Here is a 26,267-nt window from a genome sequence, read left to right as displayed (position 1 = left end):
TATCCAGGTGTTGTTGTGAACCTGGTTGTGACCTAAAGAAGTCAGTGTGCTTTGTACCTGGGAGTTTAGTTTTGTTATCAATGGCAGAATGCAGGCTGAACAATGCTGGCAACAGCAGTGTTGAAATGAAACTGGTTTCTAGGTTATTTTAAAACAGCTGAGAGGGAAACTGCCCTCCAGCCCAGTGTGATTGTATTACCCAACTATGCTGTTTATCTACTTCAGTGCTATATGATGTCATGGGGACAAAGGAGTGTTGGTTCAAATTTAAGATGATATGGGGGTAGGTAACACACTTTGTTTAGAGTATGCTTTTCACCTTCTGCAGGATTCTCTTCCTGCCACAAGCGGTCAATCTCATTCACTGCTTCATGAGATCAGCTGCATTTTTCTAATGAGAGAAATTGAGGTACATGTCTTCAATTAGCTGTCTAAGGCTGTACTACCAAAGATGCGGGCGACCTAGCCACAAAGTATATAGAGTGAAAAATCCAGGATTGTCATCTAATCTCTGGCTTTGAATGATCTCGTAAGCCAACAAGACTGAAACTTGACCCATTTGTTTGTTTTCTCATAACTGCCACATTGCTGCTGGTTATTCCATTTTGTGGAGTTATGTGGTTTTGTTGAACAGCCTGTTGACTTCTATGTGGGCAAGGCCGGCTCAGTTCCATCCCAAACTAACCTACATTACAGCATTGACTATGCTTCAGAGGTAGTTGACTGTGAAGCACCTTTGGATGTCTGAGGATGTGAAAGATATTATCTAAGCGCAACTTCTTTCCGAAGCTCCTCTGATTCAAACTGTACCCCCCTCAAAAGCCGTAGCTGCTTATACCACCCTTTGCAACACTAGGTTGCTATGATATGACTTTAACACTGCCATTGTACCATGTGTCAGTGTAAGCCAAGCCATGATGAGAATGTGCTGAGTGGAGCTTGGGTCCATCCTCACAAGGAGCGGAGCATTGAAGGATGATGTATCTGATGACTGCTTTCAGAGTATTGGAGGCTTTGGGACAGATTACTGATGCTCTGCCCAATATTGATCCCTAAATCAATGTCAAAACAGATTATCTGGTCATTATCACATTGCTGTTTGTGGGAGATTGCTGTGTCCCACATTGCAACAGTAACTAAGTTTGCAAAGTGCTTAATTAACTACAAACTACTTTGGAACTTCCTGAGGATATGAAAGGTGCTATGAAAATGCAAATTTGTCTTTAATTTGTCAGATTGCATAAACTGCCATGCAGTTCTCAACACAGGCGTTTATTAACGTAGTACAAAATAACTGTAGGGGAAAATCATGCTTGTGAATCTTCAATTACCATCCCCATTATGTAAGTGGGAGTTCCTGACAGTAACAGGAGGATCTGTCATAAACATCAGCATTCCCTCATTTACATTGACCGCTCCTATGTCTGTAAGTTTCTAGGTTCCTGTACTTTCTCGGGAGGATTCCAGTGACTCATTGCAATCTTGCTGACATTCGCACGAAGGTGTGGTGTGTTTGTGTGACACTGCTGCACCAATTGTGACATATTGTTTAGAAACCCGTCTGAATACTCACTCTGATCAAGTTGTGAAGTGCAAGTCCAGAGTGCAAATTTTCACATGGGGTACAAGAATGCTGCTGTGGCCATGAGCAAATTAATGGTGTGTCCATCCTCACAATTGCTGCAGCAGTGGCAGCTCTGGTAGTGCACCGAAAGCAAAGATGAAACCTTAAACTTTGCACTTCCCAGAGCAGAATACTGGCCTGTGAATATACACACCATGCTTTTTAAAAAAAAAGAAAGAACTTGTATTGCACTTTCATAACCTCGGGACATCTCAAAATGTTTCTCATCTGATCGATTACTTTTGAAGTCTAGTCACTCTTAAAATGTAAGAAATGCATCAGCCAACCTGTGCATATCAGGATCCCATAGACAACAAGATTTTTTTTTAAAAGTTAATTTGTCTTTAATATTGATTGAAGGATAAATGTTGGCCAGGAACCAGGGTGAACACACCTACTCTTCGAATAGTGCCGTGGAATCTTTTGTATCCATCTGAGAAGGTAGGCAGGACCTCATTTCTCATCCCAAAGATGGCACCTCCCAACAATGTGGCACTCCCACAGTATTGCTGCACTGAAATGCCAGTGGGGATTGAGCTCAGCCACAGTTTGTAAAATAAGGAGTAGGGGCATGGTAGGTTACTGCTCATGTTGGGGGCTGCCACTAATTATACCTCCACTCAAGCTCACTTACATAGAATGCAATTTTTTGTTACTTGTGAATTACTGGGTTAACACATTTATACCCCAACAAATCTCTCAGCTTCTTATCGTGTATCCTCTAATTACAATATGCATGTTGCCTCTTGAAGCTTTTGTGGTTGGGCGCCTCGAGCTTCTCTCATTTCTCCTGTGTGTTTCCTTTTCAAATAATTTGTGTAGGTGCCAACTGTGGCTTAGCTGGTAGCACTTTCACACTGAGTCAGAAGGTTTTGTTTTCAAGTCCCTCTCTAGTACAAAAATCAATGCTGATATTCCAGTGCAGCACTGAGGGAGTTTTGCACCAAGAGGTTCTATCTTTCAGACAAGACATGAAACCATAGCCTTGTCTACCCTTTTTGGGTGGATGTAAAAGATCCATGGCACAGTTTTGAAGAAGAGCAGGGGTGTTAGAACAAAGAATAAAGAAAAGTACAGCACAGGAACAGGCCCTTCGGCCCTCCAAGCCTGTGCCGATCATATTGCCCGTTAACTAAAACATTTTGCACTTCCGGGGTCCGTATCCCTCTATTCCCATCCTATTCATGTATTTGTCAAGCTGCCTCTTAAATACCACTATCGTACCTGCTTCCACCACCTCCTCTGGCAGCGAAATCCAGACACTCACTACCCTCTGTGTAAAAAACTTGCCCCGCACATCTCCTCTATAGTTTTCTCCTCTCACCTTAAATCTATGTCCCCTAGTAATTGACTCTTCCACCCTAGGAAAAAGCTTCTGACTATCTACTCTGTCCATGCCACTCATAATTTTGTAAACTTCTATCAAGTCGCCCCTCAATCTCCGTCGCTCTAGTGAGAACAATCCGAGTTTCTCCAACCTCTCCTCATAGCTAATAACCTCCAGTCCAGACAGCATCCTGATAAACCTCCTCTGCACCCTCTCCAACGCCTCCATTTCCTTCTGGTAATGTGGCGACCAGAATTGCACACAATATTCCAAGTGTGGCCTAACCAAGGTTCTATACAGCTGCAGCATGACTTCCCAGCTTTTATACTCATCCCCTGCCGATGAAGGCAAGCATGCCATATGCCTTCCTGACCTTATCCACCTGCGTTGCCACTTTCAGTGACCTGTGGATCTGTACACCCAGATCCCTCTGCCCGTCAATGCACTTAAGGGTTCTGCCATTTACTGTATAATTCCTGCCTGTATTAGACCTTCCAAAATGCATTACCTCGCATTTGTCCAGATTAAGCTCCATCTGCCATTTCTCCGCCCAAGTATCCAACCGATCTATATCCCGTTGTATCCTTTGACATTAGCTCTGATATCTTTGCCAATATTTTTCCCTCAATCAACATCATGAAAACAGATTATCTGGTCATTATCACATTGCTGTTTGTGTGAGCTTGCTGTATGCAAATTGGTTTCTGCCTTTTCCTACATTATAACTGACTGCACTTCATAAGTACTTCATTGGCTGTAAAGCACTTTGAGCTGTGCTGTGGCTGTGAAAGGCACAATATTAATGCAAATCTTTTTCTGACTTATTAACGGCAACCTGTGTAGAAACCCTAAGAGACTAAGTGAATAAACTATCTTGATTAAAACCAAGTAACGTAGACCAAAAAGATAGCTCCTAATACCTCTAGTTTGGTGTCAAATTTTGTCTCATAACATTCCTGTGAAGTACTTTTGGATGTTTTTAATCATGTTAAATGCTCTATATAAAGACAAGTTGGTGTTTATATGAAAGAAACTGGCTAAAGTTGGCCTGTTCACCTTGGGTGAAACTTCATTCTTTTTTTTATAATATTTGAAGTTTTGAGGAAGGCCCGTGGAACCGAACCTTTTTCAGCCAACTCGAGAATAAGTTACTGATGAGGCCATTGAAACTATTGAGCTGTCACCCATTATTAGAAACTGCTGTTGTGATATTCATGTCTGATCCAGACTACACGTTCCTCAGTCCCACCTATTTTAATAAACATTATCCTAAACTTTAAAAACAAATTCTCAGGAAATGGACATCATTGGAAAGGCTGACATTTATTGTCCTTCACTGGTAACTCTTGCTATGCCACTTCAGATGGCAGTTAAGTTCAGATTTTTTTAAAAATTCATTCATGGGATGTGGGCTTCACTGGCTGTGCCAGAATTTATTGCCCTTCCCTAGCTGCCCTTGAGAAGGCGGTGGTGAGCTGCCTTCATGAACCACTGCAGTCCATGTGGTGTAGGTACACCCACAGTGCTGTTAGGAAGGGAGTTCTAAGATTTTGACCCAGTGGCAGTGAAGGAACGGCGATATATTTCCAAGTCACGATGGTGAGTGTCTTGGAGGGGAACTTCCAGATAGTGGTGTTCACATCTGTCTGCTGCCCTTGTCCTTCTAGATGGTAGTGGTCGTGGGTTTGGAAGGTGCTGTCAAAGGAGCCTTGGTGAATTTCTGCAGTGCATCTTGTAGATGGTACACACTGCTGCTGCTGTGCGTCAGTGGTGGAGGGAGTGAATGTTTGTGGAGGTGGTGCCAATCAAGCGGGCTGCTTTGTCCTAGACAGTGTCAAGCTTCTTGAGTGTTCTGGCAGCTGCACTCATCCAGGCAAGTGGAGAGTATTCCATCACACTCCTGACTTGTACCTTGTAAATGGTGGACAGGCTTTGGGGAGTCAGGAAGTGAGCTAATTGTCTCAAGATTCCTAGCCTCTGAGCTGGTCTTGTAGCCATAGTATTTATATGGCTTGTCCAGTTCAGTTTCTGGTCAATGGTAACCCCCAGGATGTCGATAGCGGTGGATTCAGTGATGGTAATGCCATTGAACATCAAGGGGCGATGGTCGGATTCTCTCTTGTTGGAGATGGTCATTGCCTGACACTTGTGTGGTGCGAATGTTACTTGCCACTTGTCAGCCCAAGCCTGGATATTGTCGAGGTCTTGCTGCATTTGAACATGGACTGCTTTAGTATCTGATGAGTCGTGAATGGTGCTGAACATTGTGCAATCATCAGCGAACATCCCCACTTCTGACCTTATGATGGAAGGAAGGTCATTGATGAAGCAGCTGAAGATGGTTGGGCCGGGGACACTACCCTGTGGAACTCCTGCAGCGATGTCCTGGGACTGACATGACTGACCTCCAACAACCACAACCATCTTCCTTCATGCTAGGTATGACTCCGACCAGTGGAGAGTTTCCCCTTGATTCCCATTGACTCCAGTTTTGCTAGGGCTCCTTGATGCCACACTCTGTCAAATGCAGCCTTGATGTCAAGGGCAGTCACTCTCACCTCACCTCAGGAGTTCAGCTCTTTTGTCCATGTTTGAACCAAGGCTGTAATGAGGTCAGGAGCTGAGTGACCCTGGCATAACCCAAACTGCGCGTCAGTGAGCAGGTTATTGCTAAGCAAGTGTCACTTGAATGCACTGTTGATGACCCCTCCATTACTGGTGATCGAGAGTAGACTAATGGGGCGGTAATTGGCCGGGTTGGATTTGTCCTGCTTTTTGTGTACAGGATGTGCCCGGGCAATTTTCTACATATCCAGGTAGATGCCTCTGTTGTAGCTGTACTGGAACAGCTTGGCTAGTGGTGTGGCAAGTTTTGGAGCACAAGTCTTCAGTACTATTGCTGGAATATTATCAGGGCCCATAGCCTTTGCAGTAGCCAGTGCCTTCAGCCGTTTCTTGATATCACGTGGAGTGAATTGAATTGGCTGAATACTGGCATCTATGATGCTGGGGACCTTCGGAGGAGGCCGAGATGGATCATCCACTCAGCACTTCTGGCTGAAGATTGTAGCAAATGCTTCAGCCTTATCTTTTGCATTGATGTGCCGGGCTCCTCCATCATTGAGGATAGGGATATTTGTGGAGCTTCCTCCTCCAGTGAGTTGTTTAATTGTCCATCACCATTCACGACTGGATGTGGCAGGACTGCAGAGCTTAGATCTGATCCGTTGGTTGTGGAATCGCTTAGCTCTGTCTACCACTCACTGCTTATGCAGTTTGGCATGCAAGTAGTCCTGTGTTATAACTTCACCAGTTTGACACTTCATTTTTAGGTATGTCTGGTGCTGCTCCTGGCATGCACTGCTGCACTCTTCAGATGAAAGGTCATCAACCTGAAACACTACCTGTGTTTCTCTCTCCACGGATGCTGCCTACCATTGAATATTTCCAGCGGTTTTTGTTTTTATTTCAGATTCCCTGTATATTTCACTTGTGTAGCATTCATCTGCTTTGGGATTTGTCACATCTCTAGTAAAGTAGTTATCAAAGTAGAAAGTTAATGTTGTGCAGTGACTGTTGGAAAGAATTTGCATTTATTATGGTGCCTTTCACAACTTTAGATTTACATCCTCATTGTCCCAAAGCGATGCACTGGTTTAAATTGCAGTCATTTGTTTCATACACAAATGTGGCGACTATTTTTATTTTGCACAGCAGAATCCCACGAACAGAAGTATGAGAAATAGCCAGTTAGTTTGTGGGGCTTTATTTTGGACGTGTTGTTTGAGGGATAAACGTTGGCCTTACACACTGGGAGATATCCCCGGCAATTTGAGCAAACAGCTTTGATTCTGTTCTCAAATGCCCTCGCCACTGATCCCTGAAAGACTGCACCTCCCCTACTTTCTTGTTGATGCTGCTCTATGTACAGCTTGACAGGGCCCTCAACCGTGTCCAGCCCATCTCCCGCGCATCCTCCCTCACACCTTCCTCTCCCTCCCAGAACCATCCCACCAGCCTCCGCATTCACAGGATCATCCTCTGCCATTTCCGCCAACTCCAGCATGATGCCACCACCAAACACATCTTCCCTTCACCCCCCCTGGCGGCATTCCACAAGGATCGTTCCCTCCGGATCACCCTGGTCCACTCCTCCATCACCCCCTACACCTCAACCCCCTCCCACGGCACCTTTCCATGCAATCACAGAAGGTGCAACACCTGCCCCTTTACTTCCCCCTCCTCAAGTGAAGCAGCATTTCACTTGCACTTCCCTCAATTTAGTCTACTGCATTTGCTGCTCCCAATGCGGTTTCCTCTACATTGGAGAGACCAAACGCAGACTGGGTGACCGCTTTGCAGAACACCTTCGGTCTGTCCACAAGCATGACCCAGACCTCCCTGTCGCTTGCCATTTCAACACACCACCCTGCTCTCATGCCCGCATGTCCATCCTTGGCCTGCTGCATTGTTCCAGTGAAGCTCAACGCAAACTGGAGGAACAGCACCTCATCTTCCGACTAGGCACTTTACAGTCTTCCGGAGTGAATATTGAGTTCAACAACTTTAGATCATGAACTCTCTCCTCCATCCCCACTCCCTTTCCAATCCCTGCTTTTCCAATAATTTATATATATTTTTCTTTTCCCACCTATTTCCGTTATTTTTAAATGTATTTCCATCCATTGTTTTATCTCTACCTTTTAGCCTATTTCGATCCCTTCCCCCCACCCCACCCCCACTAGGGCTCTCTGTACCTTGCTCGTCCTGCTTTCTACCCTTAATGTCCCCATTAGCACATTTCTTAGCTAGTATCACCACTGTTAACACCTGTTTGACTTTTGTCTATGACATCTTTTGGCATTCTCCACCTATCACTGGCCCTCTATCCAGCTCTACCTTTCCCACCACCCCCCTCAAACCAGCTTATATTTCACCTCTTTCCTGTTTTTCCTTAGTTCTGATGAAGAGTCATTCGGACTCGAAACATTAACTGTATTCCTCTCTGCAGATGCTGTCAGACTTGCTGAGTTTTTCCAGGTATTTTTGTTGTTGTTTTGGATTTCCAGCATCTGTAGTTTTTTGCTTTTATCTATGTACAACTTAACTTATTTTCCTGAGTTTCAGCTGATTTCTGATTCCAGAAGACCTTTCTTTCTTTCTTACCCACCCATCCCCCCACCATCACCCTTAGCACTGTCATCCAATCTATCCACTGTTTGGTACAGTGCCAATTAATTTAATAAAATCAAAATATATGGCATCCAACAAGTTCCCACAGAATCACAGAATTGTTAGAGCACAGAAGGAGGCCATTTGGCCTGTTATGTTAGCACCAGCTCTCCAAATGAGCGATGCTCCTAGTGCCCTCCCCCTGCCTTCTCCCTGTAACCCTGCACACTGTTCCTTTTCAGATAATAATCAAATTTCCTTTTCAATGCCTTGAGTTCCCCTTGTCTGTCAGGTCTGTTATTTCATTTGTCAAGGACTAAACATTCCGGAAGAATTTGTGTGTTAAAGACACTGTTCCTTAAATAATTAATGCAAGGACTCTGGTTGCTACTGTTCCTGGTGAAGTCTGCCTGAAAAGTAGTACAAGAGTCATCGATTGTTTCACAGACCAGTACTGAGACCAACTGTATAACCTGGACACCATTTCAAGGACTCCATCGTCTATCCCTTGAACCATTGGCTTTTAACTTTTTGCTAGAATTCCTCATTTTTTTGTTTTAGAATGTGTGTGTGCATTTAGAGTTGTTATACTTTCATATTTCATACTGTATGTTTAAAAAAAAAAGCTTTGCCTTCTACTTGACAAGTCTGGCTTTATAATAAATTAGTAATTTTGTCATTTATTGAAGAAACCTGGGCATTGAGTGGTCATTCTGAGATTCATAGTAAAGCACATATTTGGCAGTATAGCTAAATATATGTTGTGACCCATGGAGTAGTGGAACGAGAGAGAGTGCACTCCTCCCATCTCGGTCGTAACGCATTGAGGAACCCAATGAGTTAATCAGGTGTGATCAGTCTTGCTTATAAAACCCTGTAGTTTCTCCCATTGGCTCATATTTCTCTGGTTGCTTCATTATTTTCTTCTCCAGGTTAACTCCTAAGTCTTACCTGTACAGAAGTTGGGCCTACACACATTTCAAGCTTATCTTCCTCTTTTTATCAACTGTTTCTAAATTTTCCCTTATCTAGTACTTGAGCCCATCCTGGTTTCCATTGATTCCCAAAATGTATCCATCAGGAATGCTGATTGCAAAATTAGATAGTTTTCTTCATGAGGCAAGCCCATGTCTTCTAGGATAACCTGCCATTCTTTGTAATGTTGATCAATATTTACTGTACAGGTTTGGGGGTGGGGGCGGTGGTGGTATGCACCTCTTACTGATTTGATCCTAAGTTGAGCTGCAATAGCTAACACCCTTCAGACAAGTTCTTAACCAGTACAACAGGCTATTCAGCATTCAGTTACAAACCCAACGCGCCTTCTTTGGGTTGGGCGCTTGGTTGCTTACATACCCACTGAACTGTGCAGCCAACAATCCCGCAGTGCAATAGCCTTTACATTATTCAATTTTCCTTGCACCTAACAATCAATGTCTGTCTTTATAACAAATATTCAATGGTGCAAGTATTATAGTTTTAATGTGTAATATGTAGCACATTTCTTGGTGTTCAGTGCTGGCAATGATCTGTAATTGAAGAACTGGAGGATTGTATGATTCCATGGGCTTTGGAATCCCTGACCATGCTCAGTGACTTCATTCTATGATTCTAATAGTCATGTGCTTAAAACTCAATTTTGTTTCTGTTGTTAATTTGATTTGTTAGATGAAGACTGAAAAAAATTGAGAATTTGCTGTGGGGCCATTAACAATATGGGATACATGGCCAATGATTTGCACTTTTTAATGTATTAAAAGCATGACAAAGTACTTCACAGAAATGAAAGTAACAACATCAGCAATGGAGAGAGATGTGTTAGGGATGACTCAAAGTCAAGATTAAAGAGCTAGGTGACTGGAAGCTTTTTGAAGGAGGTAAGTGAGTGGTTTATGGAGAGAGTTAGAGCATGGGGCTGAGATAATTGGAACAAAGGAGGAATGCAGAGGAAACCAGAATTGGAAGAGTATAGGGCATGCATTGGCTGAAGTAGGATGCAGAGATAAGAGTTGATGAGGTAAGGCCTTTGAAATCAGAGCTTTGACAATGGGAAGCCTGTGAAACTTTGCAGGACTGGAAGGGTGGGGGTGAGACTTTGTCCTGCAGGATAGTATTGGGTAGTAGAGTCTTGAGTAAGCTGTGAAGGCCCTGATGAGATAGCAATTTTGTTACAGGCACTAAGTGCTGGACCAAGTTGGGATAATTGGGCAGTTGGATATTTGATCCATAGGGGCCGTCACAGGAAGCGGGCCATTTGAAATACTGAGCTGAAGTGAACATTGATAAGATAAATATGAAGCTGCAGAATGATGAGTGCGGGAGGAAAAGGGCGAGGAGGCAGCTGAGCAGATAAAGACTTGTGTTTATATAGTGCTTTTCAACACCTTTGAATGTCCTAAAGAACTTTACAGCCAATGAATTCCTTTTGAAGTGTGGTCATTGTTGTAATGTAGGAAAACATGGCAGCCAATTTGTACACTGCAAAGGACCCAAAAACAGCAATACAATAAATTACCGGTTTATCTGTTTTTATTGTTGGTTGAAGAATTTGTATTGGCCAGGACACCCCTGCTGTTCTTTGAAATAGTGCCATGTGATCTGGTGTGTCCACTTGAGAGGGTAGACAGAGCCTCAGTTTAATGTCTTATCTGAAAAACGCCCCCAATAATGCAGCACCCCCTCAGTACTCTACTAAAGAGACTGCTTGGATTTTGTACTCCGATCCCTGGAATGGGACTTGACTCTCAGCCTTCTGACTGGGGCCAGAGTGCTACCACTGAGCAATGGCTGACACCTGACATATGTTCTTGATGTTTAAGACTCAGCACTATGTTGGATTATTGCATTCCATTTGTAGCGCATCCCCAAATTCAGGCTGCTGAGCCATCACGAATGTTGATGATTGTGCGTAGCAAAGCCAGAATCCTCCCTAACAACACTGGCAGCATCTTCAGCACATGCACTGCAGCAACTGTAGACGATACGCCCCTCCCCACCACGCCCAGTCCACTGCCTTTTGCTTGGGATGGGCATTAAACGCCAACCTAACCAGTAACTTCCACACCCTGAGAGTTCATTTAAATGAAAAAATAGGACAGATTTAAAACTTATCGCTGAGAATATCTCTTTGAAGGGGAGTGTGACCACAATCGGGAATATGCTGTCAGAGAAGTTGGATGAGGCCAGGAGGCTAACACAGTGAAGAGATGGATAAATGCTGTAAGGGGACACTGGACGAGTTGGAATTTTGGGAGGATGAGATGAGTTGAACAGAAGTGCTTTTGTCTAAACTTAATCTTATAGTTGGGCTGGTATCTTGTGATTCTCTGGGGCCAGAATCTTGCAAGAAAATGATCTAAATTGTGATGGATTGTCTTCACCAGTCTTTGAGATGATAATGGGCTAAAACAAATGAAGGGGAGGTTAGAATGTGAAAGTCTCTGCCACACACTGTTGCTGAACCAAAGTCCATTAATTCTTCTAAAAGGGAGTTTGATGGTTCCTTGAGAAAGTAGAATATGAAGTGGCGTGAGTGGGATTAGCTGAGGTGATTCATAAAGAAAGACTTTGGCGCAATAACATAAAAGCAAAATACTGCGGATGCTGGAAATCTGAAACAAAAACAGAAAATGCTGGAAAAACTCAGCAGGTCAAACAGGATCTGTGGAGAGAAAAAAAAGACTTTGACCCAAACTTGATGGGTTGAACAGCCAGTTTCTGTGCTGAGCATTCTAGAATAAAGTGAAGCCATGTCTGAAATCAGTCTTGAGTGCTGAGAGGTGCATTAACCATGATCTGCCCTAAAAGGCTCTGCCAAGCAACGCTCAGTCTCCCATATCTGCTCTACATTTTTATCTGACACACTGGGACTACTAATTCCATATGCTGGTGCCTTTAAAACTTAAACTTTCTATCATCTTCTCCTGTCTTTGACTCATTTCTACTGATGCTAGCTGGTCTTATGACTTTGCCCCAAATGCACGTCCATGCATAACATTGGGTGGTGAGTATCAATGTGCTGTTCAACTGAGTGAGAGTTTTAAATTATGCATCTAGGGGAGCCTTTTGAATATAAAGGGTTACAAAAATGCAGAATCCAACCAAGTATGAAATAAATTCCATTTGTGTGATTTCTTATAGTAGTATACCCTGCAGGTGGCCCCAGTTTGTATTCTGACTGTTCAGTGGTTTGTGTTGCAGACTACAACTGACGAGGCCAAGGAGCGACTGTATGAGAGTCTGTTGAGTGAGTGCCGTGATGCCATCCAGGCTGTCCGTGAAGAGCTGAGAGTTGATCCGGTAAGCACAAGAGTGAAACTGAAAATGAAAATATGAAATAGTAAAAGAAGCTGATGAGATTCTCCTGTCATTGATACAAAACCATGGATTTGCATAGCTTTTAGCTGTGATGTAACATTAGGTCATTCAGCCCCTCGAGCCTGCTTTGCTACTCAACTAGATCATGTCTGGTCTGTACTTCAGCTCCTTTTTGCACCTATGTTCCATATCCCTTTATACCCTTACCTAACAAAAATCTATCACTCTCTGCCTTGAAAGCTCCCATTAACCCCCAGCACACTCAGCCCTCTAGAGGGGAGAGTTCACATTCCTTGTCCCCCTTTGTGTGAAAAAGTGCTTCCTGATTCTGCCTCTGAAACTTTGCTGCTAGCTCTAATTTAACATTGTCTCTTTTTTCTTGATTTCCTCAACAGAGGAAATAGTTTCTCTGTATCTATCCTCTTAAATCCTTTAATCATCATAAATACCTCGATCAAGGGAAGCCAAGTTTAAGCAACTCATCCTCATAACTTAACCCTCTGAGCTGAGGTATTGTTCTGGTGGATCTGTGCTGCACCCACTTCAGAGCTTCCTTCCTGAGATGTAGTATCCAAAACTAAACACAGTACTCCAGACAGGATCTGACCGAGGCTGTATACAAAATTAATGCTATAGGGTTGGAGTATTGACTCACATAGTAAGTGCTCATCTGGGCTGAGATTTGAACCTTAAACTAGGACAGGAGTTTCTGAAGTTTGTGGGTCATGTGGATTTGTGCCACACAGGGCTCATGGGTCAGTGTGCAAAAAGCAAATCAACTTCCCATTAACTTGCAGGCATTTTGAGTTGTCAGGCTCGGTCTGGTCATCATACGAGTGCTACAATTGTCCTTAACATCTGTCGATCAGGGAAAGAGTAATCAGTGGAAGTCCTGCTCATAATCTCAATACATTTGTATGGACATTAGTTGACACCAGAAGGTTGATGCATGCTGCAGTGGAATAGCCCACTATATTTTTTTTTGAACAATGGTCAGCTGGAGAAGATACTGGAGGGTGAAGAGTATCTGTAAAACCATATCTAGCAAGAATTCAATATCTATCTGGGATTGGATGGGTAGGTTGGGTGACAAATTAGATGTAGCAGTGTTGAATTTTTGGGTATTTTAGTGATGGGTGAATAAAATGAAAACCGGCAGCTCCATAGAGATACGGGAAGGTTGTGCATGGGTAGCCTGAGTGGGCCGAGGACTGTAAGGGACATTTAAGAGAATAGTTTACTAGGTATGTAGGAGGGCCATTAACAAAACCAGTCATAATATTGCTGACTGTTTATTTGCTGTTTGTTCAGGCACAGAAGCAGCGGGAGCGATCTCTGGAGCCTGACTTGGGAAAAGTGTCCACTCTGCAATATCTCCACAGGTACGTGTCCTTCTCTTCATGCAAAGAGAAACTTCCCCAAAGGCTTATCTGGCTCAAGCAGTGAGCAACTGTGCTACACAGACTAGGACCTTTCATACCAAATTGGCTGATTGTACCCATGGGGTGGGAAAAGCTCAGTAAGGCTTGTGTGTGTTTGAAAGAAGAATCAGCTCGGCTTGTCTGAGTCTGCTGGCAGTTCAGTAGCCTGTCAGCACCTATTTAGGCTCACATGAAGAATGGCTACTAGAGGGCAAAGGGCATTTCTCAAAACGCAGCCTAGCAAGGTCTCAAGTTACTTGCAGATGAGGAAGCCCATTCAACCCAACATAATTCATCGAGCCCACTCATGCATCTGTTGCTTTTCAAATTATTTCAGGACTTTTCCATGCAGCACTCTGCCTAAAACTTCATTCCCAAGGTTAATTCCCTTGTGTGAAGAACTTCAGTTCTAACGTTTCCTTTTTATTAGTTTGAACCTGTGTCCTCTTGTGGCACTCACTGTTTTAATTAAAAACTACCCTTTTCCGTATCATTTACTATTATATCTTCCTGTATAAGGTCACCTCCCTTAATGGGTATGCACCAGGTGAAACAGTCTGGGTCTCCTGTGTCGGCACCTTTATCGAAGGTCTGGGGAGTCAAGTGAGGGGAATAATATAAAGAGATCTTCAAAATAGCAGCAGCTGATGAAGGAAATAAGTGTAATGCTGGTGCATCTTAAGCAACCAACCCCAAAATAAAACTTGCTGCAAGATTTACATTGGTGTTTGTGGGCTGAATCCTGCAGCTGGGTTTTCTCTGGTAACCCAGAAACAATAAATGGCCATCCAGTGCAACAGTAAGTGATTGCAAGACGAAGTACAGGCTGGAGGGCCAATTTTACAGTGAGTTGGGATTTAATAGATAATAATCTGTAAGAACATAAGAAAAGGAGATCCTTGAGCCTCTGTCATTCAATTAGATTGTGGCTGATCGGTATCTTAATTCTATTTACCCACCTTTGTCTTTACCCAGTGAAATTCTAACATATTTGCCTTAAAAGTTCCAATTGTCCCACCTGAGCAAATACTTTCTCTGTATAAATCCTATTGAATGCTTTTAACATTATTCTTTACTAAAAGTTTGAAAGAGGCTTTGTTAGGCTATAGAACATCATATACTCATTATTGCTTGCACCCACACAGTTACCTTACATACATTAAGCTTTCTACGGCGATAAAACGCAACGTTGCCATGGCTGAAGCTTTGCAAAAGCAGTTGAGTGAGCCTACGCAAGAAGAGGGGAAACGCGTGCTGCGGCCGCAAGACCTGATCCGACTGTATGACATTATCCTGCAGGTAAGGGACTTGATTGCAAAGAGATCTGTGACAGTGGTTTGTTTTCCTGTAGAACTACACTGTTACCAGTATGTAGGCTTTCCTCTGTAGTTGGTTATTGCTTTAAAGCTGAGCTGCTACAATCTGCACTGAAATAGCTTGGTGAGAAATGTTCTGCTATAACGGGATATGCAATCAGGGTGGGCATGAGATTAGGGCATCTGCTTGTGGAGAATAGGTAACATGGACTGGCTGGGCTGAATGACCTTGTTTGCACGTTCTGAACTCTATGTAATTTATGCCAAAGATACAACATCTGGTTGTTTTAGCAGAACCTCCACACTCCACTCTATATAATGTGGGTGACTCTGGGTCAAATATAACATTCTGCTGACCCATGTACCATAGCAGTATTGTGAGTCACACGATCATATACTGGACTAATAGAAGCAACCATGCCATGCTTCACGACTGAATGGGGGAAATAGTTCACCTCAGTTGACTAGACCACAGAGCTCTGTTATTTTCACCACATGTTCTAAATGTAGTAAGTGTGACTTTGGGTAAAGTACGTCCCAGTTGTAACCCTTGCCTGCCCTGACAGCTAAGGCCTCTAACACTACCACGCCCCCCACTGTCCCTGCTGCCTCTTACATCTGATCTCCATTCACCATTCTTTCCCCTGCTTGTGTATGTTGTGCCAATTCCCCCAGAGCTGGGAGTAAAACTTAGAGCTGTAGTTCTGGATACAGGTCAACAGTGACAGGAACTTCATCTGGAGAAATGCCTTTTGCCCTCCAGTAGCCATTCTTCATGTGAGCCTTGCCCAGTACTGCCTCCTAGTTCAGCAACAAAGATACTGGGGTGAGCAATAACTGTTCATTATCCTCTTGCAATCTGCCACCTAACTGACCCAGAAAAGATTCGAAAACAGACTAACCCATATATGGCTGGGATCCAGACATTCTGACCAGCATAATAATGGGGAGCATCTCTGGGCCTATGTTTGGAAGTGTTTCTGTGGTGTCTGAACTTTCCCAAAGGGAATGTAAGGATTACACTTGTGCCCAAGAAGAGAGGTTCATATTTGCTTCACAGCTTTAGTTGGAGTTGAGAGGAAATGGCGAGAGTGAAAGACAAAGTAAACTATGAGAGCCCTAGAGAATGGGAAGCATACAGAAGAGATAGCACTAAGGAAGAGACCTGGAGAGTGGGGGATGAAAAGTCAGACTGAGCAAATGAGACCATTTATTTTTGTCTGTAGGTAACTAAGGGAGATCAGCTGGCGGTGCCTGCTTTTAGAAGGGTGCAAAGTGGCAGTACCAAATCCAGGTTGCTAGCACTGGCCATGAGCACTTCAAAATATTTTCTTTTGCCTGCTAGCTAGTGTTTTAAATGCAGCTTCATAGATCTAGTACACAGTTGGGAATGGGAATTGCATCCACAGTGCAGTAAGCACTGCAAGGCAAGAGCCCACACGTCTGGGTTTTGGGAGAGGTTGTCTTGCCCTGCTCTAAATGTTGATCTTGGGCAATGTATTTTCAGCTGCACAAGCACTCAACAATCTGAAAGTTCCTTGCAGGCTAATCACAAGTTGGCCCCGTTAAATTTATTGAGTGTGTGAGGATGTGCAAAAAAATTGAAAAGGGCACGCTCTAAACAAATCACCTGCACACTTCCAAAAAAAATTAGATGGAGTGTTGGTCTTGGAAACGAAGAATAGCAGTATCCCTGATGCCAACACTTGCACTTAGGACTGTGCTCAACACTCTTGGGCTAGAGGGTTCTGACTACCCGAGGAGTGGGAAACAGAGTACGGCATGAATGTTGTATCTGAGTGTTTCTAACACTGGATATTGTGTTAATGAACAGAATCTGTCGGAGTTACCCCAACTGTCAGGATTGGAGGATGATAAAAACTTCCAGGCAGAGGTGGAGCTGAAGACATTGGTTTACAAGGCCTACAGGTAGGTATAGAGGAGGATGAGTTCATTCTCCGATTCCTCCGTTAAACAACTGTTGTTATGTTTCCTCTTGCTCAGCTGATGACAATGACTATTCCTGTCCGCCTTCAATCCATGTAGTCATTCATCACCTGAGAGCCAAGGTAGTGAGATGTTTTGGTGTCCAGCCTGGTACCATCCTCTCAAATTGTATATATTTTCCAAAACTTGGGCAAGCTACCAGATGAAGGCTGGCTTTTGTGGAACTGTGCCCTAGGATGAGTCAGCCAACACCTTCAGGAAATCAGTGGGAGCAAATCAAGAAGGAGAAGTATTTGAACTGATCGTCAGTTGAACCAGTTGCAGGTTGGTGGTGTGCATTGGCATACAGACTCAGTTTGTCACATCCTAATGCACAATCTGGTATCTTCATAATAACACTGGAAACTTTCCTAAATGGCTGACACATTATCAGCTGAAAAATGTCCTTTGTGGCTGTTTGTAATCATACCTAACTGTACGAGGCACTGTAGGTATGGATAACTGGGCTAAATGTAACACTGCAGTGGAATTTGCTTATACTTTTTTTTTTTACAGGCTTCTTCAAATATTTGCACCCACTACAAAAAACCAGCTCCAAAACTAAACCTGTGTTTCCTGTGAGCTGACACAAGGGCCGGGATTTTTCAACCCTGCCTGCCGCCGAGGTCTTCCAATCCCCCCGAAAGCCAGCGGACTTTCGGCTGGCCCACAGCATTCCTGGGCTAGAGGGTCCCACCACGGCAGGGCTAGAAAATCCTGCCAAGGCCTTGTTTACAAAGTTTCTTTGACAACATAGTGGATAATATTGGATAACCAGTATTTCCCTCCTTGCCTTTGGGATTTTCCCTAAACACCCCTATCACTTCAGAAAATGACGGATATCAAGATATGTCAGATGGCAGACTAAACTGAAAAACGAGGCTATGCATGAATGGCCCTAACAGCAAATTGTTGAAGTCATTCCCAATAATGCTTCACCTGGATCCATTCACATCTTTAATGAATTGGTGCAGTCAGTCGACTGAGTTCCTTGGCTTTCCTTGCAGATTGTTAAGCAAACAATAAACATTTTTCTGGGCAAGAAAGTCAACATCCTTTCAATTTTAACAGTTGACTTTTGAGACAGACACACTTTACTGAAAATAATAAGCACTCAGTTCCATAATATGCACAGCAGCATGGCGGTAGCTGCCTGCAGTGTCCGTCAAATAACCCCTATGCTAGTGCTATTCTAATTGGCTGCATTTAGTGAGACCACTGTTCCCAGCTAGAAGTCCCTGTCAATCACTTCAGAAGTCATTGGGATTGATTGTACACAGAGTTTGTATGTAAATACCTTCCACTCACTGCAGTTTTCTGAAGAAATAATTAATTTGTGTTGTGTACTTGTTTGCTGATTAAAATCCCTTCATGGCCTCACCCTTCTCTATCTCTGTAATCTCCATTGCTTATTTGTTGTAAGTCCTGCCCAAGTCCCAGCTTGTTTCCGACTTCTAATTAGATTATATTGTTGCACAGTAATTCAGTAAAGGATATTAATTGTTCCTAGCACTTGAGTGTGCTTGGCGATTTGTTTACCCATGAACACTAGTAATAAACCACATTGGCTTGGCTACATTTCACGCAGAGGCAGGAGTGGCAGCTAAATTCCAAGCTTTCTATTTTAAGAGTGGAATCTTAAATGAGCATGTGCTTCTAAATTAAGAAATGCAATGCAGAGAGATGAAACTCAAAACTAGAAGACCCTATTTCTGTCACACTGACCTTGGAGTGCGGAGGTTCAGGCCTTCTAATTCACTTACTAATAGAATATTCTGAGTGTGCACAGTAACCAAGTGATAAATTAACTTTTTAGATGGTGAAATTTTGATTGACGTCCCTACTCGGAATATTAATTGTATTTCCAGCATTTTCTGTTTATATTTCGGGTTTTGAACACAATATACAATGGAATAGCAGTACAGGATGAAATAAATACTGCTGATTAAAATCCAATGGGTAATTGTCACTTAGAAAGTCAATGGTCACCCTCACAGTTGAGGTAGAGAGCACCAGATCTCCAGTGTGGCATTTCTTTGAAGCTGGGCAATACACAGCAGCTCCAAGTTGAATGGACTGTCCACAGAAACACAGCTCAACTGTTTTCTCCATTACAAAGTCTCTTTAATGCTTGGTTCGCTCTCCCTCATTTCTTTTTCAGTCAGGTTCCCCCACCGCCCCGTTCCCTCTTGGGGTATGTTCCATGGTCAGTGGATGTCCCTGTATACCTCATTTTTTGGTGAGGTAATTGAATCCATTATAGACCAGGCTGTAGAATGTACCCAGGTCTTGTGTGCCAAGTGTTAACTCTTTTTAGTCTTGTCTATGCATTGAGATGTAATGAGCCCATATTCAAATTAATTGGAGTAAAATCTTTAAAGATTATGTTTACAAATGTATCATGGCGCAAAGATGGATTCAAATTAAACAAACAAATGCGAATGCTATATTCTTACTTGGAAACCCCATCCAGAGAATAAACACCCCAGGTAAATACCAAATAAAGATGGATATGGTGCTGAATTTCCTGAGGTTCTGCTCTGCCACTTAAGTACAATGGAGTTGGGTGGGGCTTTGATCTGTCAGCCTGCTCTAACCTTACCCCAAATCTTGGGGTGGGGGTCACATCTGTGCAGGGAGTGAGCACCTGCACCATTTTCAGCATTCCCCAGAAAACCAGCTCACAGAGAGCCAGGAATTTCCCAGTGGCACCCAGATTGGTGCGAGGGAGGGTGGCCCAAAGACCTTGATAAATTCAAAATAAGGTTAGGAAGAGTCATAAGGACTCAACATTAACTGTGCTCCTCTCCGCAAATGCTGTCAGACCTGCTGAGTTTTTCCAGGTATTTTTGTTTTTGTTTAGGATTTTAAAGTTGCCTATAGGAAATAGGTTTTTTGTAGGTTTTCCGTCAGGATGATGACTGCCCCAATTCCAGCAGAATATGGAAAGAGAAGGAAGGAAAATAGCCAGTGGAAGTAGGTCTCACCTGAAATTCTGGCCTGTCCAGCCAGCTTGCACTGCCATAGTAGGAATCCTGAAGCTAGAACCTTCTGGTATCTGCTTGGCTCAGCTGGTAGTGTAAGTCTGAAGGTTGAGAGTTCTAGTCCACTCCAGGACTTGGCACCTAGCCCAGCCTGACACTCTACTGTAGTACTGTGGGAGTGTTGCATTGTTGATTGTGCCATCTTTTAGATGAAGAATTAAACCATGGCAGAACCTAACAAATCCTGTGGTACTGTTTTGCAAAAAGGCAGTGGAGTTCTCATGACCTAGCCAACATTCATATCTCAACTCAATATTGCCAAAACTGCTTATTAGCTGGTCAATAATCTGATTGCTGCCTGTGGGATCCTGTGCACATTGACGCTTGTACACATTGGCTGACCCGTTTGCCTACATAAGTCACTGCACTTCAAAGTAATTCATTGTAGCGCTTCAAGAGGCATGACGTGGTGCTATATAAAGTCAAGTTCATCTTTTCACTGAAGTGGCTACCAGATACAGGTATATCAGGAACTGAAGCCATTTGAGATCATCAGAAGCCATTGAATCAGTGGTTTGCCCCTATCTGTTTGCTTACTGTAGTACTTCGGAGCTGTACAGCGTTTTGTGGTTTTGGGAAAGGGGTTGTATCTGCATTGGTCTTAGTGTCCTCTCTTTTCCAGGTGCTTTTTCATTGCTCAGTCCTATGTACTTGTAAAAAAGTGGAGTGAAGCCCTGGTTCTGTATGAGCGGGTCCTTAAATATACCTCCGAGGCACAGACACGGACCACGAAATTTACAAATAATTTACAGGTACAGCATTTTCGATGCCACATTTTGTTATTTGAGTGTTTCCAGATTATAAACAATGGCAAAAGGACAGCAACTAATTCCATTATATGGTGCTCTACAATGGGTGATACAACACATCTAAATACATCTCTTGGGTGATCAGCTAGTTAAACAACACCAGCAGCGCTCTCTACTGATATTTTCCCTGGCCCTCCATTTTGTTTATCAGACCATATGAGTTTTCAAATACAGATTCAACTTACATGCAGGATGTCATATTTGAGAAAAGGCTACTTATCTATCACCCCATTTCTTCGATCCTCTTTCATTTATCTTTCTGGGACCTTCGACACACATCAATGCTGTGTTTCCCTACAAAACAATAATGACTATACTTCAAAAGTAGCTGGCTGTGAATCACTTTAGTGAATCCTAAGGATTTTCTTAGCCATTTGTCACTGTATTCCTCCTAAGCTTTGTCCACCTAGCATCGTCCTTAATTGGTTTAACCATTTATTACTTTACACTCTCCTTCAACTGAATAATCCCTTCTTGCTCCCCTTTAATTGACTATGCTGTCTAACATCCATTCTAAGCAAAACCTTTTGCTTAATGGTTTCTAAATTTTGAGAATTCCCTCTTTTTTTTCTTGTGTTGCATGGTGCTTGTTAGATCTATAGTGAGAAGCAGTGGAGGAAGCTCTACACAGACATCTTATTCAGTAATACAGCCTGAGCAAAGCTGGAGTCAATGGGAATGGGGAAAATTCTTCAATGGTAGGAGTCATACCTAGCACAAAGGAAGATGGCTGTGGTTGTTGGGAGGCCAATCATCTGTTGCAGGACATCAATGCAAGAGCTCTTCAGGGTAGTGTCCTAGGCCCAACCATCTTCTGCTTCATCAATGACCTTCCCTCCATCAGAAGTGGGGATGCTTGCTGATGATTGCACAGTGTTCACTATTTGTGACTCCTCAGAAACTATAACAGTCTGTGTCCATATGCAGCAAGAACCTGGACAGCATTCAGGCTTGGGCTGAAAAGTGGCAAGTAACATTCGCGCCACACAAGTGCCAGTTAAAGACCATCTCCAGCAAGAGAGAACTTAACCACCTCCCTTTGACATTCAATGACATTACCATTGTTGAATCCCCCACTATCAACATCCTGGGGGTTACCAGTGACCAGAAACTGAACTGGACCAGCCATATAAATACTGTGGCTACAAGAGCAGGTCAGAGGCTGGGAATTTTGCAGCAAGTAACTCGCCTGACTGCCCAATGCCTGTCCATCATCTACGAGGTACAAGTCAAGAACTTGAGTACATGCTCCAACAACACTCAAGAAGTTCAACACCACCCAGAACAAAGCATCCCACTTGATTGGCACCCCATCCACCACCTTTATCATTCACTCCCTCCACTGCCAAAGCATAGTGGCAACAGTGTGTACCATCTACAAGATGCAGTGCAGCAACTCACCAAGGCTACTTGGACAGCACTTTCCAAACCTGTGACCTCTACCACCTAGGACAAAGGCAGTAGGTACATGGGAATACCACCACCTGCAAGTTCCCCCCCAAACCACACCTGACTTAGAACCATATGAGCATTTCTTCACTGTCGCTGGGTCAAAATCGTGGAATTCCCTTCTTAACAGCACTGTACGTATACACCACATGAACTACAGTGATTCAAGGCAGTGGTGGCTCACTACCACCTTCCCAAGGACAATTAGGGATGGGCAAAAAATGCTGGCTGAGCCCGTGACACCCACACTCTGTGAACGAGTAAATTTTTTTTTAAAAGTTCCAAAGAAATTCCCTAGAAGTGCAACGTGTTGCTCACCAGATGCCTCGGTGTGTAGCATGTTCATGCAGACTAGGGTGACTGGAGTTCAGTCCCTGCTGCATACTGAGTTAACTGACTTCTGATGGCACACAGCAGTTTGGGGCAGTTTCTATCTGCCAAGGAGCCCTAGACCGGGAAGGGACATAAATCGGCTGGTTTTTCATTCCTGATGGCTATCAGTGATCTTTTATGGACTGTGTGGATGTTTGCAGATAGGAACAGGCTCTGCTATGATGTCTCCCATGATTGAATAGGCTACTGAAGTTCACTCTCAAGTCCTGTACGTGAATACTGGTCATTTAGCCAGAGGCAACTCAACAACCTCTAGTGTTGGGTTGGATATATGGTGCACTTCTCTGAACCTGCTGCTTGAGTAAAGCAGCTCTGACCTAGTCAGGAACCAGAACTTTGCCCTTCAAATTAGCTTTTTTAATATCATGCCTAAGGTTTTTTTATGAAGTCATTTCAGAATATTCTTCAAATTTTGATTGTACTTGGCTGATTTTTCTGTGCTTCATGTCTCAATGTAGTTGTATAAAAATATTATAATTTTAAAATTTAATATCTGCCTCTGAATCAAGTGATACAGTACATACTGTCTAATCCAGTACGAGTAAGGGCAATTGTTAACCCTCTGGTAATGCAACTGTTTATAAGTACATTGTTTGGATCACAGTATATAAGTGGTGCTTACTGGAACTGCTGTGAAACAGTTAAGAAAAGATTCTATAAAAGCCCCAGATTTAACTCTGACCATTGATACAGAAACATTGGAGTAACACTGCTGCTTCTGTGCAGGACCTCCCTGATGTGAAGGAACTAGCTGCCCGAGTCAATGCTGAGAAGTACTCTGTACAGGCAGCTGCTATTCTAGGTGAGTGCACTAACCTGGCTGAGTGGACATTTGGTCATACAGTATGATGGCTGCCTCAATGTGTGTGAAACTTTTGCTAAAAATGGAAACGTCCACGTTGGGGAAGAAAGATATTCTACTCCTCTACCTCTCTTGAACCCCTCCACTATCTCTAAATTGTGTGCTATCCAGTACTGAATGGGTAGAAATTTCCTCCAATTAAATATTGGGAAGACCAAAACCATTGTCTTTGGTTCCAGCTCAATGCAATCTCCAGCCATCAATACCATCTCTGTCCCTAGCCAGCAACAGACAGTTTGCAATTGTAGCGTCCTTTTTGACCCTGAGCTCCGTCATCCAGATTTCCACCTTGTTTCCACCTCCATAACATCACGGACTTAACCCCCACCTCAATTCACCTGTTGGTGAAACCTCTCATTTATACTTTTGTTGCCTCTAGAATCGGGTATTCCAATTATCTCACCTTGTCCCCTCCATAAACTTGAGTTCATCCAAAACACCGCTACTCCTATTACAATTCTCATCAAGTTCTGTTCATCCATCACCCATGCTTACTGATCTACATTGACTCCAGTCCAACAGCACCTCAATTTAAAGATTCTCATTATTTTTAAATGCCTCCCTATCTCTGTAACCTCTTCTAGTCCTAAAGTCATCTGGGATCTCATTCCCCCAGTTCTAGCCTCTTGCACATCCACAGTTTTCTTCACTTAGCATTGGTGGCCATGCCTTCAGTGCCTAGGCCACAAGCCCTGGAATTCCCACCCTGAATCTCTCTACTTCTCTGCCCCTCTTTCCTCCTTTAGCACATTCCTAAAAATTATTTGATAAAGCTTTTGATTACCTGTCCTACTATCCCCTTTTGTGGCTCAGTGTCAAATGTTGGTTATTAATTGCCCCTGTGAAGCATTATGAGGCATCTTGCTACTTTAATGGTGCTATATAAGGGCTGTATTTTTGAGCCTGTATGCAATGAAGAGTGTATTGGGATTATTTGTGCTGTATGTATTGGAGAAAGTAATGGAGTTCTTTGCTGTGTATAGGCAAGAGTAATGGGGTTCCTCCTTCTATATTTAAAGGAGGGATTAATTTGATGTCTGTTTGAGGGGAAGAACGAATGGCATTATTTTCTTTCTATATATTGATGGATAATGGCTGCTTAGCAACAGAAGGCCATCCGTATCTAAAATGGCACGGCTGGCTAACTACCCCCTGCATATTTTAGGGAGAGCACTTGTGAGCAAACTTAGAGCTCATGGAATAAAAGGGAAAGGAGCAACATGGATAAAAAATTAGTTGAGTGACAGGAAACAAATAGTAATAGTGAACGGTTGTTTTTCAGACTGGAGAAGGTTTGTAATGGAGTTCCCCAGGGATCGGTGTTAGAACCCCTGCTGTTCCTGAGATATATATCAATGACGTAGATCTTGGAGTACAGGGCACAATTAAAAAATTTGAGATACAAAACTTGGAACTATTGTGAATCGTGATGATAGTATAGAACTTCAAAAGGACGTAGGTTGGTGGAATGGGTGGACAAGTGGCAGAAGAAACGTAATACAGAGAAGCGTGAAGTGATTAATTTTGGTAGGAAGAACGCAGAGAGACAATATGAAACAAAAGGTACAACACTAAAGGGGGCGCAGGAGCAGAGGGACCTAGGTGTATCTGTGCATAAGTCATTGAAGGTGGCAGGACAGGCTGGGAGAGCAGTTAGTAAAGCATACAGGATCCTGGGCTTTATCAATAGGGACATGGAGTACAAAAGCACAGAAGTTATGTTGAAATAAAAACAGTGCTGGTAAAACTCTACAGGTCTGGCAGCATCTGTGGAGAGAGAAACAGAATTAACGTTTCGAGCCCAAGATGACTTCTTCGGAGTCATATTGGACCCGAGATATGAACTCTCTCCTCTCTCCAAAGATGCTGCCAGACCTGCTGAGTTTTTCCAGCACTTTGTTTTCATTTCAGATCGATCTCCAGCATCTGCAGTACTTTGCTTTTATTTTAGAAGTTATACTGAACCTGTATAAAACACTAGTTTGGCCTCAACTGGAGTAGTGTGTCCAGTTCTGGGCACCACACTTTAGGAAGGATATGAAGGCATTGGAGAGGGTGCAGAAAAGATTCATGAAAGTGGTCCTAGATGAAGGACTTCGGTTGTATAAAAAGATTGGAAGTTGGGACTGTTTCCCTTGGAGAACAGAAGGTTGAGAGGAAATTTGGTAGAGGAATTTAAAATCATGAGGGATCTGGACAGAGTAGATAGGGAAAAAATGTTCCCATTGGTGGAAAAATTGAGAACCAGAGAGCACAGATTTAAGCTAATTGGCAAAAATATTTTCACAGATCGAGTGATTAGGATCAGGAATGCACTGCCTGTGTGAAGGAGGCAGGGTTGAGGCTTTCAGAAGGGAATTGGATCATTATCTGAAAAGGAAGCATTTGCAGGACTATGGGGGAAAAGGCGAGGAGTGAATTGCTTCTTCAAAGTCAGAGGGCCAGCATAGACATGAGGATCGAATGGCCACCTCCTGTGCTCCAATCACTCTGATCCACTGACAGAGTAATAGTGCCACCAATGTAATAATGCATGTTTAAGGGGTA

At 43.2% G+C, this 26,267-nt stretch overlaps 1 protein-coding gene across 2 annotated transcripts in view; it reads left to right on the top strand.

The window, feature by feature from the left end:
* Positions 1-26,267, top strand: part of srp68 (signal recognition particle 68) — a 51,780-nt gene that overhangs the window by 19,306 nt on the left and 6,207 nt on the right. For both annotated transcript variants that reach the window (XM_078570823.1, XM_078570824.1), the window contains 6 exons: positions 12,324-12,422; positions 13,752-13,822; positions 15,007-15,160; positions 17,012-17,106; positions 20,830-20,959; positions 23,585-23,660. In XM_078570823.1, coding sequence (XP_078426949.1) covers positions 12,324-12,422; positions 13,752-13,822; positions 15,007-15,160; positions 17,012-17,106; positions 20,830-20,959; positions 23,585-23,660 — 625 coding nt within the window. The remainder of the gene's footprint in view (positions 1-12,323; positions 12,423-13,751; positions 13,823-15,006; positions 15,161-17,011; positions 17,107-20,829; positions 20,960-23,584; positions 23,661-26,267) is intronic.

This window comes from Cetorhinus maximus, chromosome 24 (assembly GCF_964194155.1).
Source record: "Cetorhinus maximus chromosome 24, sCetMax3.hap1.1, whole genome shotgun sequence".
Taxonomy (NCBI): Eukaryota; Metazoa; Chordata; class Chondrichthyes; order Lamniformes; family Cetorhinidae; genus Cetorhinus; species Cetorhinus maximus.
The sequence above is the reverse complement of the archived record's forward strand: the minus strand, read 5'-3'. Positions and strand labels throughout refer to the sequence as shown.